This window comes from Grammomys surdaster, unplaced genomic scaffold (genome assembly GCF_004785775.1).
Source record: "Grammomys surdaster isolate TR1022 unplaced genomic scaffold, NIH_TR_1.0 262, whole genome shotgun sequence".
Lineage (NCBI taxonomy): Eukaryota > Metazoa > Chordata > Mammalia > Rodentia > Muridae > Grammomys > Grammomys surdaster.
In genome coordinates, this window is record NW_021604703.1 from 3,527,432 (window position 1) to 3,547,001 (window position 19,570).

At 44.4% G+C, this 19,570-nt stretch overlaps 1 protein-coding gene across 2 annotated transcripts in view; it reads right to left on the minus strand.

Moving 5' to 3' along the window:
• Positions 1-19,570, minus strand: part of Fstl4 (follistatin like 4) — a 419,001-nt gene that overhangs the window by 350,876 nt on the left and 48,555 nt on the right. For both annotated transcript variants that reach the window (XM_028775986.1, XM_028775987.1), the window contains one exon: positions 19,069-19,102. In XM_028775986.1, coding sequence (XP_028631819.1) covers positions 19,069-19,102 — 34 coding nt within the window. The remainder of the gene's footprint in view (positions 1-19,068; positions 19,103-19,570) is intronic.

The window sequence follows — 19,570 nt, forward strand, 5'->3', positions numbered from 1 at the left end:
AGGGAGGGAGGGAGGGAGGGAGGGAGGGAGGGAGAGAGAGGGAGAGAAGAGCATATAAGAACAGGATGGAAAAATAGAAAATAGAAGGGGGAGAAGGGAGATTAGGGGAGGAAGCAGAGAGAAGGGACTGGGGATGTATTTAATCCAAACATTATATGAATGCAGGACATTCCCAAACAATAATAAAAATTATAAATTAAAAACAACTCAGAACCTGGTCAGAAAGTGGGGCGATGCTATGTTAAGCTTTTCTGTGCGGATTTAATCCACAACTTTCTCCTACAGGGTAGATAAAGCCATTACCATCATTTCCTAAAAGAATAGCAAGGCCTATGTGAAGTTGCTTCTTCCCAGTGACAAAACTGAAGGTGTAGAATCCTGTCCCTCCCAGCACGACAGCCACTGCCATCTAACTTAGAGCAGATGAAATCGCCCCTCGGAGCACCAGGCCTGGCAACACTCCCTGGCGAGGAGTTGGTAGGTACTTATCCCCCATCCACGAGTCTAGCCACATACACTCTTTACACATCCTCATTCCCAAGAGACATCTGGCTTTAGGAGGTACAAGACTCCATAGAGTATGGAAAGTTAAATGGGGGATGGAATGTAGAGCTTCACCTCTACAGCTATGGTGAAGTCGTGATCCAGAAGGGGCAAGATTTTTCTTGTGATACAGTTGTTGTGGGGGGGTGTCACTGAGGCTCCTGTAACTAACCCTGGTAAGAAAGCCAAATAAAACCATTGGTTATTAAGCCAACTGTCTCTGGGTCCCCCCGCCCCCCAAGTTGCTATAATAACTTAAGAAGCTTTTCTGTGCGGATTTAATCCACAACTAGAAAATAACTTAAGGAAAAAATGGTTTATTCTGGCTCAGTATTGTTCAAGAATGCAGCCCATCACTGGGAAAGTCACAGCAACAAGAGCTCGAGGAAGCTGGTGATCGCATTCTCAGCCCACAAGAATGAAGTGATGACAATTACTGATGCTCAGCTCTCTTTATCCACTTAGTGCAGGACTCAGCCAGGGGATGGTGTCACCCACAGTGGACGGGTCTTCCAAGTAAAGCAATTAAGATAAGCCTCCACAAGCCCCCACAGAGCCGCGTCTCCCAGGTCAACCTAGCATCTGTTGACAGTGGAAACTACCCCTCACTAACCTTACGTGGAATGTTACTTTAGTCTCTTCTCTGGATCTTATCTGGGGCAAATAGACTTGTTTTTATCTCCCCAGGTCATGTTCATGCAGGATCCAATGAGTTGGATCAGGATTCAGAATGGCTGCCTACAGAATTTGGGAAAGCTGTGCACCTCCACCCAAAGGAGACTGTGATTGGAGCTTACGTGGACTCACAGCAGGGAAGCAGGAGAACGGACCTGAGTAGCAGCAGCCAGAAATACAGGCAAGTCACCACTCACAACATCTCAGGCTCAATGGGCCTTGGCCTCTCTGTTCTGTATGAATGATGATTCCTTGACCTTTTACCCAGCATGCCACATTACATGGTCATTTACATTCAGGAGGCTTGTCCCAAGCCACAAGGGCACTTTTCCCCCTCTTCTCTCCCATTTAAAAAAAGAAAAGTAAAAGAGAAAAAAGGAGCTTAGGGTCCTTGTTCAGACACTGTTCATCTGGATAAGTTGCCTCTTAGAATGCTTTACTAATAAACCTCCTGGGTTTCATATTCAGCCTTTCACAGCAAAGCAACCAAGTAATTGGGAATGATCAGTCCTAAAGACAAGAGTGGGCCATGAGAAGCTGTAGCCCTGCTGGCCCCATTAGAGGCAGGCAGAGTGGCGTGCACCAGCCTCTTGCTTCTGCTAATGACATTTGGGGGAAAGCGAGGGAAAGCAGGAGGATAAATCACAAGATAGCATTTATAAACTCACTAATAAAGAATTAATGGGAACCCAATAATTACCAATTACGGAGGCAAGAGAAATAATAAAAACAATAAAATAGAAAGTGTACAAAGCAAACAATTAAGACTGTTTTATTAGAACAACACTTGCAACTCAGAAAGCATTAGTTCCTGCCACACAAGGGCAGCAGCTGTGTGTCATATGCATTTTGCACATTAAGAAAATGACACGGAGGGAGTTCATCAGCTCCTCCGAGCTCTAGGACATTCATGAGCTCAGATTCAAAGTTGCAGCCACAGTCATGGTTAGGCTGCCATGTCCCCTCTCATTAAGTTCTAAATCTGTGCAGGGAGCCTACCATACGTAATATTTTTCTAACATCATGTGACTGATTTTGGAGATGCCAAACACTATCTTTGGGACAAACACACTGATTAAAGATATGCTTCAAAATGCCTTTCTGGTTTTTTTTTAACTCAGTGAACTGAAATATATCAATTAGAACTATTCTAGTCTACTGAGTCCTATAAATACGTATTTAAATGCAACGGGACATCAGTGGGAAATAGCTCTGGAAAGTAATTACTTTCAACACACGTGGAGTGTCTTTTAAATGCTCAAGCCACACTCTGTTTTAAATTTGTGCAACTGACATAAAGAGGCACACATATTAATTACCACGCCCAACGCTTGATTGCAAATCTCTTGCCTGGAGTGAATGTTTCTAGATCAAGGGCTTAATAACAGAAATTAAGATTGTTGGATGGGGAAACCGAGGCCCCACTTCTAGACACCAGTGTCCTCAGATATCTTCAAAGGGGTGAAGAGCAGGTATGGGCAAGACCCTGCCTCTGGGGTGGGGGTGGGGATGGTCGTCTTGCTCTCCTCCTACTGACATTGACTGCTGTGCCATCGTTAGTGCCTGCCACACTTGAGTGCAACAGTGATCTGATGAGCTGGCAAGGGTGCTTGCCCCCAACCCTGAAAACCTGAGTTTGATCTCTGGAAGTCATAGGGTGAAAGGAAAGAACCAATTCCTTCAAGTTTCCCTCTGACTTCCACGCCATGTTGTGACACACACACAGCATGCACACACACACACACACACACACACACAGACACACACACACACACACTGTAAAATAAACTAACCCAAATGTTTCCTAAAGCCACACAGACAGCTTGGTGCATGCACCTTCCCAAGGCTTCCCACATGGTTATGCTCATTTCCTGAACTGCATCCAGCTCATGGTATCCGTACCAGAGATGGCTAAGGGAGTGGTGTGTGTGTAGACTGTGTCTGACAGGCAAGAACGCACATCTAGGGACAGGGCTGCCTCCAGTGTGGGTTTTGCATGTTTTTTCAGGGTGCTATGTCAGCTCAAGAATCATCTTGAATAATATACACAAAGTGTCCCCTCTTAATGGAAACTCATTAAGATTCAAATTAAAACAAAACAAAAAAAAGCTCCTATAGGTCAATGATCCAAGTCAAACAAAACGCAATTGTAGGCTGTGTCCCACTTGCAGACTACCTTACATTTGAAACAACTATGGTGGAGAAATCAGAAGAGAGGCCTTGGAGAAGACTGCTTGCTTTGTAAACTGGGGGATCGGAAATGACTCAGCAGAAGTTCAGTAAGTTGGCAGAACCTAAAGTGACTTTGGCGCATTCAGAGATAGAGCCCTAATGGTGGGGTTTGTTTATATTAGTGGCCAACAGGAACGCCATGTGTGTGCAAAGGGCTCTCTTAGCCCCTTAAGTATAGAAGAGTTACACAATTCCCAGCATTCATAAGGCTGTAGTGACATAGAGGACTGTGGCAGATGAGCATAGAGGGAGAGCTCTCACTTCATGGCAACAGAGAAGCAAGGAGGGAAAAAGAGACAGGGAGAGGTCGACAGGGGTCAGACACAAGCTATAGATCTCAAAGGTACTTCTTCAGTGATGGATTCATTATTCCAGCCAGGTTCCTCCTCCTAACAGCTCACCCAGCTATGAAATCATCTACATATTGGTCCATTTGATGAGGTCAGGGCTTCATTATTCAGGCACCTCTTACTTGTGCCATAAGCTGGGACCAAACTAGAGCAAATACATGAACCTATGGGAGAGCGACACTTCATATCCAATCCACAGTAGGTTCAGGAACCTTCCATCCTCTGGGATGGTACCATGAATGGCATTACCATGGAAGGTATGGTTGCTATCATTCCTGGCACCAGGCAGGTTGCTGGGTTGAAAGAGCACAGCTATGAAGACTGGCTATGGGATGACCTTTGGAAACCCCAGGTGTGAATCTTCTCAGAGTGCTAGGCACACTTAGTATTTCCCCAGGTCACCTAAATATGGTTGGGGGCTGTAGACCTCTGTTTCTCTTTATCTTCAGCATCTCTGACCTATGCTTCCTGCATCCACATTTTAATGGACCATGCCATCAGGGGTGGATGCACTCGGAACTAAGAGTTGTCTAAAGCATTTGGTTCTGAGATGGCTTCATCTGGTCTTCTCCTGAGACACTCCACATGGAGATGTGGGATTTGGACAGATGGGTCAGCCCTGGACATGTCTGCTTATAGAAATCTCTTGGGGAAGAAGCAATGCTTTTATTATTTCCTAAACACACAGCTGCTGCTGAGCTTGTTAAACAACAACAAGAAGAAATAAAGTGTCACTGCTCCCGCTTGCTTGTCTTGGAAAGGTGTGCTGTGCTCAGAAGTTACCTGCTGTTTATATGGCTTTCCTTTGTCTATGCATTCAAATGATTCTGCTCATCAGAAACCCTGCAGAAGGGGCAGGTAGGATGGCTCAGTAGGTAAAGGTGTTTGCCACCAAGTTTAAAGACCCGAGTCTCTGATCCCCAGAACCCACATAAAGGAAGAAGGAGAAACCCAGGTCCACAAAGTTCTTTTCTGACTTTCACATGTGCCCTATGGCATGTATATTTGAGCACAAATACATGGATGCACACACAAAAAATAAATGTAAAATTGTTTTAAAAGAAGAAGAAAGGAATCCTTACATAGAACCACCAAGAGGCCTAGCTCTGAGAGAATACAGAGAACTAAGCTTTGAAATTCATGTGAGAATCAGACCCTGTTCCTGGTCTCCACTAAGGACATCTGGGTGGTTGGTTGTGAGTTCAAAGTTAAGGCTCTGATCTCCAGAACACAGGGAGTTCTCAGCACAGCTGCAGAAATGTCCATCTTGGGAACATCTGGGTTTGGGGGTTACTAATGTATCTGCTGACTTGTGGCAATAAAGCTTGGTTTATTTTTTCTGTTTTTAAAAATTTATGTGTATGAGTGTTTTCTGCATGTATGTCTGTGCACCACATGTGTGCCTGGTACCCATGGAGGTTAGAACAGGGTGTTGGATCCCCTGGAATTGGAGTTACAGACAGTTGTGAGCCTCCATGTGGATGCTGAGAACTGAGCTCAGTGGATCTGAACTGCTCAGATCTGCTGCCAAAAGAGCAAGTGCTCTTAGACACTGAACCATCCCTCCAGCCCTAGTGAATAGTTTGGGCTCTGTTTTAAACTGTCATCATTTCAAACCATGAAGTATGTCATGTGGTACTTAAACATCAGTATAGACATATTTCGGTTATTATTAAAAAACGGCAGCACCCAATCTGGCTTGTTGTTATGCGGTGCCATGTTTCTGACTAGATAAGGCTTGAGGCCAAGAGCGGCAGCGTGCTCCTGCCACTGTTCAACTCTGACCTCGGCTCATGCTGGCCAAAGCACTGGCCCTTGCATCCGCGAGACTTCAGCTCAGGAGATGGCTCTGCCAATCTACCACACTGTCTCCCTGTCTCCACAATGCTTGGCTGAGCCCAGACCATCCCACCATCCATGTGGTACCTGGTAGAAATGAGACTCTAATGCTTAAAGATTATCCAATGGCTTTATATATTTGGTAATGCTCAAAAATCAAGATGCCCACACAATTAGAGGTGTGTCCCAATATCTAACCTTAAGACATAAAACATTACCCAGGAGCATACTGGACCCATGGTTCTCTATGGCTCCTACATCTAGCTCCCCCTCTTCCTTCTCCTCTTCTTCTCCTCTCCTTCCACATTAGCTCCTCCCAGATTACTGAGTTTTATTGTAAAATGTAGCAGGGGAAATATTCCACTACATAGACAGGCACCTTGTATGTGAATTTACTCTCCTTTTGAATATTCTGATTCCACAAATAAAGGATCATTACATTGACAGGTAAGTTCTTGCAGTATTTTATTATAAAGAACACTACCCCAAAGGGTTTTTGGTTGGTTGTTTTTTTTTTTTTAACTCTGCTTTCCTATTGTTTTTTGTTGTTGCTGTTTTGTTTGTCTTGAAATACAATCTCAAGTAGCTGAGCATGGACTCGAACTATCTCTTTAGCTGAGGATGACCTTGAACTTCAGAATTTCTTGCATCTACCTCCTATGTACTGGGGTTACAAGCAGAGCCTACCATGCCTAGTGTGCAGTGCTGGGAACAGACCCTGAGCTATGTCCCTGTCCCCAGCCCCAGCCCCAGTCTCAGCCCAACCCCAGCCTACTGGATTTTAATTTATAAACTTCCTCAAGTAAGCTTAATGAAAACACAGAACTGGGCGTTATAAGCTGTGTGAGCTTGGACAAGTCCCTTGTTGCCTCTACACTTGATTCCTGTCCCAACACCAACCATAGTCTTCACTCTTTCTAACTCACAGAGTTTCTTCAACATGTCAGAAAGAGGACAGACTTGGGGTTGGTGAGATGGCTCAGTAGGTCAAGGCACCTGCTACCAGGTGACAACCTCCGTGACCCACATGGTAGATGACTGAGACTCACAGCTGTCCTCTGACTTCCAAATGGTGCACATATAGACACACACACACACACACACACACACACACACACGGATAAATGAGTGTAAAAATAAATAAAAACAGGAAGAGAAAAGAGCAAAGGCAGCCCAAGAACATGTCAAGACATTTCAAATTCTCTGAAAGGGGGAAAGCGATCTTGTAGCCCACTTTTACAAACCTATCATCTTTTGAAGACAAAGCAAGAGATCTGGTCACTTTCTGTATAGCTCAAGTGTCTAAGCATGAAATCAGATTTGAGCCTCTGCTGTAATCTGCTGCTCTTGGCCATTGACCACCCATCTTGTGTCTCAATGGCTCAGTAGCTCATGCAAATGATAAGACATCAGATAAAGCCACTCAGTCGCTGGATGGGAGTGCTGCTTCCATTCAAAAAGAAATTCTAAAGTTAGTAGAACACACAGGTTATAATGGTCTCATCCTCCCATAACTCTCCACCAGCCCCATGTCTTCTGATGTGTGTGTGTGTGTGTGTGTGTGTGTGTGTGTGTGTGTGTAGGGGGAGGGAGTTCTGCCTCTTTGTGGCTGCAGCAAGCCAGGGCTCCTGAGCAAGCAAGTCATACCATCATCAAGAGCCTTGCTTGTTCTTTGCCCTCCACCCCGCAGGCCCTGTCACATGAAGAATAGAGTCCATGTCTGAGCCTGAACTTTGGGACAGAATAATATAAACACTGTCGGATATCCAAAGCAAATGCATTTTCCCATGGGCCTCTGGGAAACCCATGATTCAATTCTGTGACTAATCTCCTACAGTGCTAAGTCTCAGCTACCCCCCCCCCCAATGAAAGTGCACTGCCCCATATCAGAGGTGTTTGTAGGGACCGAATAGGGCTATTCTATAAATGTTTCCATTAGAACCATTCTTGTCTGCAGAATTGAAGGGAGGGAACCCTTTGTGTGCAAACTGTCTGAAATATGTGGACAGTGTGAGCAAGGCATGGAGGTGTGTGCCTTCAATCCTAGCACTCAGGAGGCAAAGGCAAGTTGGTCTCTGTTAGGCTAGTCCGGACTCCATAGTAAGACCCTGTCCCATCTCCAGCCCAGGCATGCTGGCCTTACAGATGTTCATCCTACTGCTTCTGGCTTTTATGTTGATTCTAAACTCAGTCTCAGGTTTGTGAGGCAAGTGTGTCTTCCCACTAAGCCATCTCTCTAGCCCCAGGGAGTTGTTTGCTGTTTTAGGCTTTTCTGCTTCCATGTTCCACTGTCATTTAGGGAGTCACCTTCTTCCCATATTGGTATATGACATACCAAATAGGACACAACTGGTGACTCTCCCCTAGTCCTCAGCCACTGGCTCAGGAGGCTGTACAGGGAACCCAAGCACCTCAGTGGGAGGCTGAGGCTATGCTGTCTCCCTTTTGCTGAACTTGTCTTGTGAGGAGGAGGGTTGACACTCACTGTAAGGGAAGCCAGCAAGAGGAGTGAACTGAAGGAAAGAGCCAGGTCCCTGGGCCACATCAAATGTGCCTGAAGCTAGCAACCCCTGAGCCCAGATTGTCAAGTTATATATAAATCCACCAAATCATCTTTTTTGTTTGAGCCAGTGAAATCTTGTTACCTGACATAAGAAAGTGACCAGGGTATACAAAGATCTGAAGAAATTAGACTCTAGACAATCAAATAACCCTATTAAAAATGGGGTACAGAGCTAAACAAAGAATTCTCAACTGAGGAAACTCGAATGGTCGAGAAGCACCTAAAGAAGTGTTAAGGATCCATAGTCATCAGGGAAATGCAAATGAAAACCACCCACCTCACACCAGTCAGAATGGCTAAGAAAACACAGGTGACAGCAGATGTTGGCAAGGATGTGGAGAAAGAAGAACACTCCTCCACTGTTGGTGGGATTGTAAGCTGGTACAACCACTATGGAAAGCAGTCTGGTGGTACCTCAGAAAATTGAACATAGTATTACCTGAGGACCCAACTATACCACTCCTGTGCATATACCCAAAAGATGTTTCAACTTACAACAGGGACACATGCTCCACTATGTTCATAGCAACCTTATTTATGTTAGCCAGAAGTTGGAAAGAACTCAGATGCCCTTCAACAGAAGAATGGATACAGAAAATGTGGTACATTTACTCAATGGAGTACTACTCAGCTATTAAAAACAATGAATTCATGAAATTCTTAGGCAAATGGATGGAGCTGGAAAATATCATCCTGAGTGAGGTGACCCAATCACAAAAGAATATACATGGTATGCACTCACTGATAAGTGGATATTAGCCCAAAAGCTCACAATACCTGAGACACAATGCATAGACCACATGAAACTCAAGGCATAGATCACATGAAACTCAAGAAGAAGGAAGACCAAAGTGTGGATGCTTTGGTCCTTATTAGAAGGAGTATCAAAAGATTCAGCCAGAGCTCCCAGAGTCTAAACCTCCAGCCTGAGAGCACCAAGGGAGGGACTCATGTCTCCACCTGTATAGGTAATTGAGGGTGGCCTTGTCAGGCATCAGTGGAAGTAGAGGGCCATGGTCCCAGAAAGTTTGGATTACCTAGTCTTGGGGAATTCGAGAGCAGGGAGATGGGATTGGGAGGATGTTCAGAGCACACCCTCATAAAAATAGGAGGAGGGGGTATGGGATAAGAGGTTTTAGGGGAGAATGGGAGAGGAGATAACATCGAAAAGTAAATACATAAAATATCCAATTTAAAAAAAAAAGAAAAAGTGACCAGGGACTTTGTGTAGCATTGAGGGGTGGGGGTAGGGTTGGGGTGGAGATAGGGGGCATGTCCAGGGAGACCCTATTCTAAGATAGCCATGCTTTAGAGAAAAACTCGAGGTTTTATATGGTGGTGGATTTTGATTGTCAACTGACTAGATTTTTAATTCCCTCTTCAAAGATGTTTCCAAAGAAGACTGACTGAGGACAGACAACCTGTGGCCCAAGAAAAAAGCAGTTGCCTGTCTATATTCTGCTTCTCTCTGGGCAAATGTTTCCATTGCAGCTGTGACCATCTTCCCCTGACATAAGAGTCCAGGTTCTTTGGCCTCTAACATAGACTGTATACAAGGATTCTCCTGGATTTTTGGGGCCTTCAGTGCCATATTGGGACTACTGAGGCATTCTAGCATGGTGCTCTGAGAAGCTATGAGAATCTTGGCCTTGTCAGCATGCAAACAGCCACTGTGAGACTACTCAGCCCTCTCATATAAGCCAGTCTCAATTATAGATAGATAATAGATAATATAATATGTAATTATATACTATATGCTATATATAATATATAGTATATTATATACATATATAATATATACTATAATAATATAATATAGTCTAATATAGTATATATTATATATATGTATATAATTCTATCATTCTGTTCCTCTAAGAACCTTTCTGGTATATTCTACCTTGAGCAGAATATCCAGAGGGTTGTACTACCAGGAAATAATATCCTTTCTACTGAGCAAATTCCATTACACTCTATAGTCGACCCCTTTAGTGTGAGGAGATGGCCAGATATGGGCACACAGGTAGCCTTTCTGTCTGCAGGAACTTCCTGTATCATCTCAGCTAACTCAGTTCCCAGGGATCACGGATCCTCATCTCTGTACACACAGCATCCTTCAGTTAAGGAAACTTCCATTAGCAACCAATGACCTAGGAATTGTGTCATCTTTTCAAAGAGAATGGTTTCTCCATCACCGATACTAACTGTCCAACATGGCTCCAGGACGTTGCTTTTGGGGTAATGAGAAAACAGCCAAGCGTAGCCTGAAGGGACAGGAAGATAGGAGTTGCTAATCCTAGATAGGAGTAAATTAGCTCTGTGCATCATCCCACAGTGCCAATCACACCCTGCCCCACCTAAGCCCCACCACTGGCTGAACGATCGGTCCCAGGAGGCTGTGGGTTTTCAACAAACCACTGATCCAGTGCCCACCCACCTGCTCATGTCTCCAGCACGTGGTCCTGACATCCTGGGGATATTGAGACAAGGTCTTCTTTTCTAGGGTGAGATCTAACATCACAGACCAAGCCTCTATAAACAGGCCTGAAGCAGTTCCAGGAACTGAATGGAATCACAAGAAGTACAACACAACCAAATAGGAGTGTAGAGAGACCCATGAGCAGGTTATAACTCACGGCCCTCCTAACTATGGTCACTTAACCTGGAAAGCCCCTTCAGGGTCACCATGGTTGGTTCTCCAGCACGTGAACCCAAGAAGACACATTATGATGCTCCCATCATAGCTGGAGAGAAGGAAAAAAAAAGCCAACTGCTCAGTTAGTAAGGCTGACAAATCATGAGAGAACATTGACAGCCTTGCTAATTTAGATGAGCTGCTTCCTCCTTCAGCTTGGTCCCAGTTTGGACTCTGCTCATGCCAAAGCCGAGAAATTAAAGATTTGTTAAGAGACAACTCGATCTGAAAATAATGAGATGGCACATGTTTGGGAGATGGGGGCTGTTAAAAAGAATTTTTAAGAGGTAAACTAATTTTGATGACAGTCAGAGAATTAAGACATAATGGTCAGTTGGTTCTCTACTTTGTTTTCTAATAAAGAAAAGTGCTGGGTGACAATGAGACAAAGAGACAGAAATAAATGGTTCTTAAGTCACAGATAATTAACTCCAAAGGCTTGCCAGTGGCACATTAATATGCTGAAGCAAACAGCTTTACAAAGCTTCCGTGCTTACAGAGAGGAGACCATTTCAAAGGTTGCTAAAACGTAGAGACTTTGGGGGCTAAGAAAGAAAGGAAGATAACAAACGTCAATCTTAACTTTTGCTAAATGCTCAAGGGAGTTGCAATTTTTGTGCAAGGAGAAGGACTTGGTAGGACTCATTGAGTGTCCCCATCTCCTCTGTCTCCTGGACCTTGAGAGGTTGGGTTGTAGTGACGGGACCTGGGGAAGGCCTGATCTCATGGTCCTTGTAAATCTGCAGTGGTCCATACCTTTGGGGGAATTGTGCTGGTTAACTATAACAGTCAACACGACACAACCTAGAATGACCCAGGAGGAGTGCCCCAGTTGAGGAATTATTTAGACCTGACTGTCCTGTGGTAATATCTCCTGTGGTACTTGTACTGATTATTAATTGACCCAGCCCACTGTGGGCAACATCATTCCCTATACTGGACCCTGAACTGTATAAGAGTGAAGCAAACTTCCTGAGTGATCAAGCAGGTGACAGGAGTGCATTGTTTCTCTCTGTTCTTGACTATGGATGTGGTGTGACCAGCTGTCCCAAGGTCCTGATGATACGACTCCCCTACAATTATGACAGTAATCTGGAATTGTAAGCCAAGTAATCCTCTTTTTCCTCTAGTATTTCTTTGAGTCAAAGTATTTTGTCACAGGAACAGAAATGAAAGTAGGACAGAAATCATTATTTATTTGGCACTGTGACTTCCCAAAGAGCTCTGGATAGAGATCTCTGGTCCTGGGCCAAGTATTGTGACGGTAATTCCCAATGATTCGCTCGATGAGCTCTGTATTTAAGAGATGGTTGTAGAATGTGGAGGAATTGCCAGATGGTTCAGCAGGCAGCTTTGCTGATGATCTGAGTTCAGTCAACAGAATCCACATGGATGAAGGAGAGAACCAACTCCTGCAAACTGTCCTCTGATCTCCACAGGCTATGGCAAGTGCTTGTGTGTGCATATGCATGTACATACATACACACAATTACGCAAACACAAACAAACAAAAAAAAAGCTTGAGTGTAGAACTCCTGCCCTGGAATAGACACCCTAGCAGCAGGGTTGCCCATTTCCCATCTACCTTAGGGCAGGCAACTGAGTACAACTCTTATCTGCTGAAAAAAAAGGACAGTGTGCCACAGAAAAAGGCAATCTGCTGAGTCTGGACTGTAAAGAGGCAGGTTGCACTCTTAACTTCTTTGAGCCCAGCATATATGTAAGAATGATCAATGCTCCAGTGTTGGGGGGAGAAGGGTTGAGGTGTGGGGAATGTCTCACCTAGCCTTGGATGAAGTCTAGAACTGAAAAGGACTTGGTCTGAGCACTGTCAATTCTGGCTGGTTTTCTTAAGTTCCCTCTGTCTGCAGCCATTAAAGAAGTTAGTATGCCCTCCCCACAGAAAACCTGGGAGTTCATTCATCTGTTTCAGCCCAGAGTCAGCTACTTCACATTAGACTAAGACACATTATGCAGACAACTGAGAGATCCAGAAAACATCTGCTACACAAAATCAGAATTAATGGCAAACACCACAAGGATCTTGATAGTTGGAGTTCCCCCAGATGCACAGAACAATAAAGGGGTCATTAGAGGCAGCTGTCGACTGGGAATGGATTCCAGGGGTTTTCAGGAAGCCAGGGTTCCAGTTTCCAACTCAATGAATGTAGGCAGGTTTTGTTTAGTTGGAGGATTTGCATTACTAAGCAGTTTAAGTACCCAGATCCACCCAGATAAGGGTGACAGTCTCCCTCCTTTCCTCTCTTCTGAAGACAGCAGCAGCCTTGCCCTCCCAGCCTCACTATTGTCTTGCTGGAAAGCCAGGCCCCCCAGCTGGCTAAGGCTGGAACACAGTAAGTGAAGCATCCTTGGGAGGGCCAGTAATATAACATGACACCCTGGTGCCCAGCTCCAAACTCAAGCTCCTAATCACAGCACAATCACAGACATCTGGAATAGCTTACAGATCACCTCCTGCCCTTCAAAGATAGCTGACAAGGGCTGAATTATCCAAGCCACTTGCTCCATGCTCGAGGGTGCTCCCACGGCTGTAATTCAAAGAGATGGGATCAGTCAGAGAAAGTGCTGGCGTGAGTAGATGGGCTCTGGCAGGTACAATCAGCACCTGCCCTCTGAGTGGACATGGGAGTGTCTCAGAAGGACCAGGGTTGGCAATTCTTCACCGTGAAGTTTCAGAAAAGGTTGAAATTAAATTTCAGATGCCTGGAGAGAGATGTAAAAAGAACTGTGCTCGAGCTAGGAAGACAGCTCAGTGGATAGAAGGCTTGCTGTGGAGAAGTGAGGCCGTGAATTCAGATCCCCGTCGTCCATGTGAAATGTGGGACAGGGTGCTGTGAGTCTGTAATTCCAGTGCTGCAGGACAGGTGGAGATAGAAGGATCCACAGAGCTTAGTGGCCAGCTAGCCCCTAAGGAGGACGTGTGTCCTGGCCCAGGGGTATCCTGTGGTCTTGTCCTATCCCAATTCTTACTACTGTAAAGTGAGTTTCAGGTTCAGCAAAGATAGCTAACACTCACCTCCAAACTCCATATGTATGTGCTATAGGCATGCACACACACAAACATGCACACACACACACACACACACAAACACACGATTTTTTTTTTTTAGTTGTTTGGGGAAAGATGTAAAAATTCTTGTTCTGGAAAGCAGACAAAATGTAGCCATGATGGCTTCCCTGTGCAACTAGCACAGGTGGGCTCTGAACACAAGGTTCAAGGTCAGTCCAGGGCTCTCATGAAGAAGCAACAGTTTTGCTTCTCTAAGGAGGACAGGTGTCCTGGCCTAAAGACTCCCTGTGCTCTTGTTGTCCTACCTCAGTCTTTACTGCTGTAAGAGAGTCATTACAACAAGCCTAACTTCATGAGAGGCAGGTGGCACTCTCAACTTCTTTGAGCATGCGTAAAAGAATGAGCAATGCTCCAGTGTCGAGCAGTGAAGGATTGGGGTATAGGGAATGCCTCACCTAGCCCCAGTTGAGGCTAGCTATGTAGGTTTGGTAGCCAGTGTTACATACTATGCCCCTTAATGGGGATAGATCAAGATCAGACAACTTAAACAGCCACCACCTATAAGTGTGGGGTACAATAGAGAGGCAGCAGTCCTATGAGAAGGAAGGGGATTCAGCCAGAGTCCTTGTCACCACTACCAAAGTGGCAAGGAAGAAAGGAGTCTCAAGTATAAGATGCTGTCTGTTCATCTGAAGGTCAAGGGAAATAAAGAATTCTCTGAAACTTCATAGTGAGTAAGTTATCATTATTGTGCCCACGTCACCATTCCAGGCAGGCTTAGCCCTGGTGCCTGGCTGCTGAGGAAGCTTCCCCCTTGCCCAGATCTACTACAGCAGGCCTTGCAAAGACACCGAGTGCAGTGGCAGCCATGAACACCAAGACAGCAAAGTTAAATTTGTTCCATCCCATAGGAAGCTGATTTGGGAAAACGCTGCCTATTATCTGCCCTGCTGAGAGTGTATTTAACACAAAAGCCAGAGCGATTCTGCAGCCCAAACAAACTCAACTGCAGCCATGCAACTCATCGGGTTCTTAGAGTTCAGCACTTTCTGAGTGTACTGTGCCCCAGCACCGCTGCATTAAAGTACCACAAACCAGGAGGCTTTCAAAAGCAGGAATTCATTTTCTCAGTTCTGAAAATCAGAAGACCAAATAAAAGGCCAGCCCATTCCTGATCTTCTCTGAAGGCTCTAGGGAATAGTCTTCCCACATCTCTTCCTAGCCAGTGGTTGCCAGCAATGCCCTGCTCTCCTTTTACGTGGCACTCCCCATCTATGTCTGTAGATGAAATGAAGTTCCCACTGCCACTCATGGGACTAAAGCCAAAGCTGATCCAGTATGACTTTATCTTAACTTGGTATGTCTATTGTCTGTAGAGACCTTATTAAATAGGTCTCTATTTAATAGAAGGTCATGATCATAAATTCTGGGTTAGTACTTCACTATACCATTTTCTGTCAGTCTGTATTTTTTCTTTGAGAACAGAGTCTCAAACTATGGCTGTACATTCAGCCCATGACACCAAGCTTATTTAAACTTAAAGCCCTCCCATCAACCCATCATCTGGAACATTACCAGAGATGGCAATGCTCACTGAAGAGCTAATGGTGTTTTTAAAACTTGTAGTAACCATTCAGAATATCTTTTTTAAATTATCTTTTTAAAACCCAAAGGTCTTGGGTCCTCACTAGTAAATCATGAAGATGAGACCAGGGTTCAACTTGTACTTAATTCAAAAATAATTATTATCACTAGGTCCTATGCAGGGTGATGGGAGCGAAAACTCATCAGCCAGCTTACTCAGCTATGAACTGGGAAAGCTACCATAGCAATCAGCCTGGCAAGAGTCACGTGCAATAGTGGCATGAACGTTAGGGGTCTTACCAACCACCTTATGATGTGATATAGGCGTGCTCCTTAGGAGAAGCTGTGTGACTGATACTGTAAATCCAGCCAAGAAGCCATGGCTGGGGAGCTCAGAGGCCCTAGGGGTCAACTTCCTATTGCTATGTTGTTAAGTGGACACAACATCAAACTGTTTTCTGCTTCCCAATGGGTAGGATCAAGATGTAATTATTCCTCTCCACCCATAGGTTGATGACACACTCATCCTTCACCCGAGAAGTTTCTTTGCACAGTGGACAGTGTTTAACACAGAAATTCATAACTGGTCAAAATGCAGAGAATATATGATTGTGGGGTGCTCAGCTAGAATTGGAACATCTGTATCATAGCTCTTGTACCCAAGGCTTAGGAAATATCAAGAAAGAGGGGCAGAAATATTCTAAAAGCAAGCGGTCATAAAGGACTGGACACTACAGGACCAGTGCACTTGAACTCATCACAGTTGTAGTTGCCTCCCTGAGGTCAAGCCAGTCAGCATCCAGCATGGTGGGGAGGAGCTCACTACCTCCCACCCCTAGCTTAGGAACCACTGACAGCTGATGACTGCTAAGGAAGAGTCATTTTTCTTTAAGGGCGTGGCATCTAACAAGTTGCTTTGCCTCAGCAGATGCCGTCAGATGCATATAAGCAGCACAAATTGGACACCACAGTTTATGAGGAAAAAAAAGACATCAAATTGAGGGGATAGAGGTATGACTGGGATGGATTAGAGGAATGGGGTGAATATATTGTATGTACAAGTGAAATTCTCAAATATAATAATATTCTATTAAAAGGGAAATATATTAAGTAAATTACAGGTCTTGGCCTAGGATTGTGGGGAAGTTGGAGAGGAATAGAAGAGGTTTCTGATTTCAGCAGATGAATAGGTTGGATTAGCAGCATAAGCCAAACGCTTCAGGAAAGATGCTATGAAGTAGAGGTGACTTGGGATAAAGCCCAAAGCACACAGGCTGCAGGAGCACTGAATAAAGTTACAGGCTGTCACCTCCCTGGTCCCTGCCCCTCTGTGATTCAGTCTAGACTTCATCATCTCTCAGACTACTGGCAGCCTCTCTCAGGCCTCACCACACAGACCTAGTCAAGCACTTCCAAAAGTCATAGTGAGGAATTGCCCTGGGCCAGGTGTCTGAGACATTAAACCTCAGGCAGAGCTGGTGTCTGTGAGTCAGGTGTAGAAATTAAACAAAACACACCTACATGGAAAGTTCTCTTAGATTCTGTGGTCAGGGGGCTGACATTTTAGACTCAAAAATGCCTCCTGAGCACCCAGAACCCTCCTGGGCTTGGAGAAAGGAGTGCCACTGAAGCCTTCTGTTCCAGGTCGGGTTGGAGCAGCACGGACACCGCTAGACAATAATGACCTATTTGTGTTGATAGGAATAACTTGGTGAAATTTCTACAGCACCTCTTTTTTTTTTTTTTAATACTAAGTACTGTTCAGAAGATCGACCCAACCCACGGCAGTGGCTTCTCAGGTCTCCAAGAACCTGGAACTATCCTTCAAGTCCCTAATCTCCCTTTCTCTATGTGACATCGAGCTATTTCAAGAACTCTTAACCATTTGACATTGATAAAACAAACAAGCAAAAGAACTAAGAAAGACATCATTCACAATAGGAGAAATTGTGTCGGTGGTGTTGGGAGAGACCTGCTAATAACAGCCCAAAGAGCATGTCCTGGGTCAATCACTGTAGAAGCTGATTTGGGAGCCAAGCTGTGAATGAAGACAGGATAGCCCACACATGTCTGCTCCCTCCCTGGCATACTCAACCTCCTCCTTTGAGGAATTCTCAGCCCTGTAAGTTCCAAAGTTTTTTAGATTTTTTTTTTTTTGTCTTTGAAAAGAAATACACAGGGCTGCCCCATAACTCCAGCCTAATCAAAGACGTTTTCAACATACAGACAGAAAGATTACAAAGAGGTTAAGTTTATATGTGATTCCTTCATGCAAATTAACAGGAGACATTGTCAGCGAGAGGACAGCTTATTATTCAAAGCCACACAGTTCGTGCCAACGTCTACCTTCATTACAGATGCTTCTCTCCAGCTGACAGTCACTGTTCCCGCTGGGAACATAATTTTCACAAACAACACCCCCTCCATCTACCTTCATCCAATTTCATTTGGTATCAATAGCCAAAGAATGTGGCTCGCCCTGTTGAAGTGGTCCCAAGGCCACTGCACACTGAGCACATGGAAGCCAGAAAGTTCACACTAGAATCAGATTGCCCAGGTCCTCTGGATTTATGGTTTCAGAAACACAGACAGCAGCTATTTGGGTGACTGGTATGGACAGTGCTGCCAGGACATTATCAAGCTCTTAAATGGCCTACCAGTACCACAGTTATCCAAGCTTCTCACTGTGGTCCATGACATGGATGCTAACTAACTGGGAGGAAGGATATGTTTGACTTAGGAGGCAAGCGTGCTTGTCTACCCCAGCATTACTCTTCCCAGAGACAGTACAATGGAAGAGAGTGTGCTTATGTGTAGAATCAAAGCTTATGTGCAAGACAGAGAACACACTATGGTTTCCAACTTTATTTGCTCACTTCTGTCCCTACAATAAAGAGATGATTCCACAAATTGCACAAAAGACATTCTCTCGTTAGAGACTAGCTGTTACTGAAAGTAAATAAAAGAAATTTCCGTTAGACGATTCTGAAATTGCCATCAGTACACACTTACCTCTGAGACCAGAAAACAAATGTGCCCGAGGAAGGCTGGCAGGGAAAGTGGAACATCATGGAATTGTTTTCAAAGGGGGAAATTAATTGGTTATTTCTATTGTGGCTTAGCTGAAGCTGTAAAAATCTAATCAGAAACATTTTTCATAGTGGCTTTGCCTACTCAATGATGAAACAAACTCCCCAAATTTTAAACCTTTTTTTTGTTTGTTTTGTTGTGATTATCATTAATGACTTCTGGTTGAAACCAAATGACTTCAAGTGTCACCCCCAAATGAAGGTCTCCTTTAGAGACCATGTGTGTGGTCAGGAGTGAGCCAGTCCCCAGGAGTTGCCTCTGATACTTGAAGGTGCAAGCCCTTGCTCTCACAGGCAAACCCAGTCTTACGTTCTGTCTCTTGAGCCAAGAAGCAAACAGCTAGCATGTAGGAAAGCATGGCATTTCAAAGAACAGGCTGCCCATAGACTGACGCTCATCTTAGATTCAGCCAAACCACTTCCAAAATGTCAGCGCCGGGAACAACAGAGATGTAAGTAATTTTTCCTACCTTCTCTTCTTGTGACTTCAAAGCCTCTGGTTTCCTGAAAGAAAGGAGAGATGTGGTTTTGAAGAATAATTCATAGGTACAGAAGGCACAGACACTTGCAAATGACTCCCGTCTTGTTAGTTGTATTTTCTCCAAATGATGAATCAAATAGTAAGGTCAGCAATGTTGGGTCTTCTAACTTCACACAGCGTGTACACACATAATACATGGGTCCATGCACACACACACACACACACACACACACACACACTTATAAGTGTACACAACTTATTACTTTGGGGACTTAGATTTTAAAAATACATTCTTGAGACTGGAGAGATTAAAATTATACATTAGTTTTCAGAGGACCCCAGTACCTATGTGGGGCAGTTCACCTGTAACTCTAACTCCAAAGGCTCTAACACTCTCTGTTGGCCTCCTCTGGCAACTGCACTTATAGGAACATACCTACCAACACCCAACACATACATACACATAACTAAAAATAAAATAGTTAAAAAAA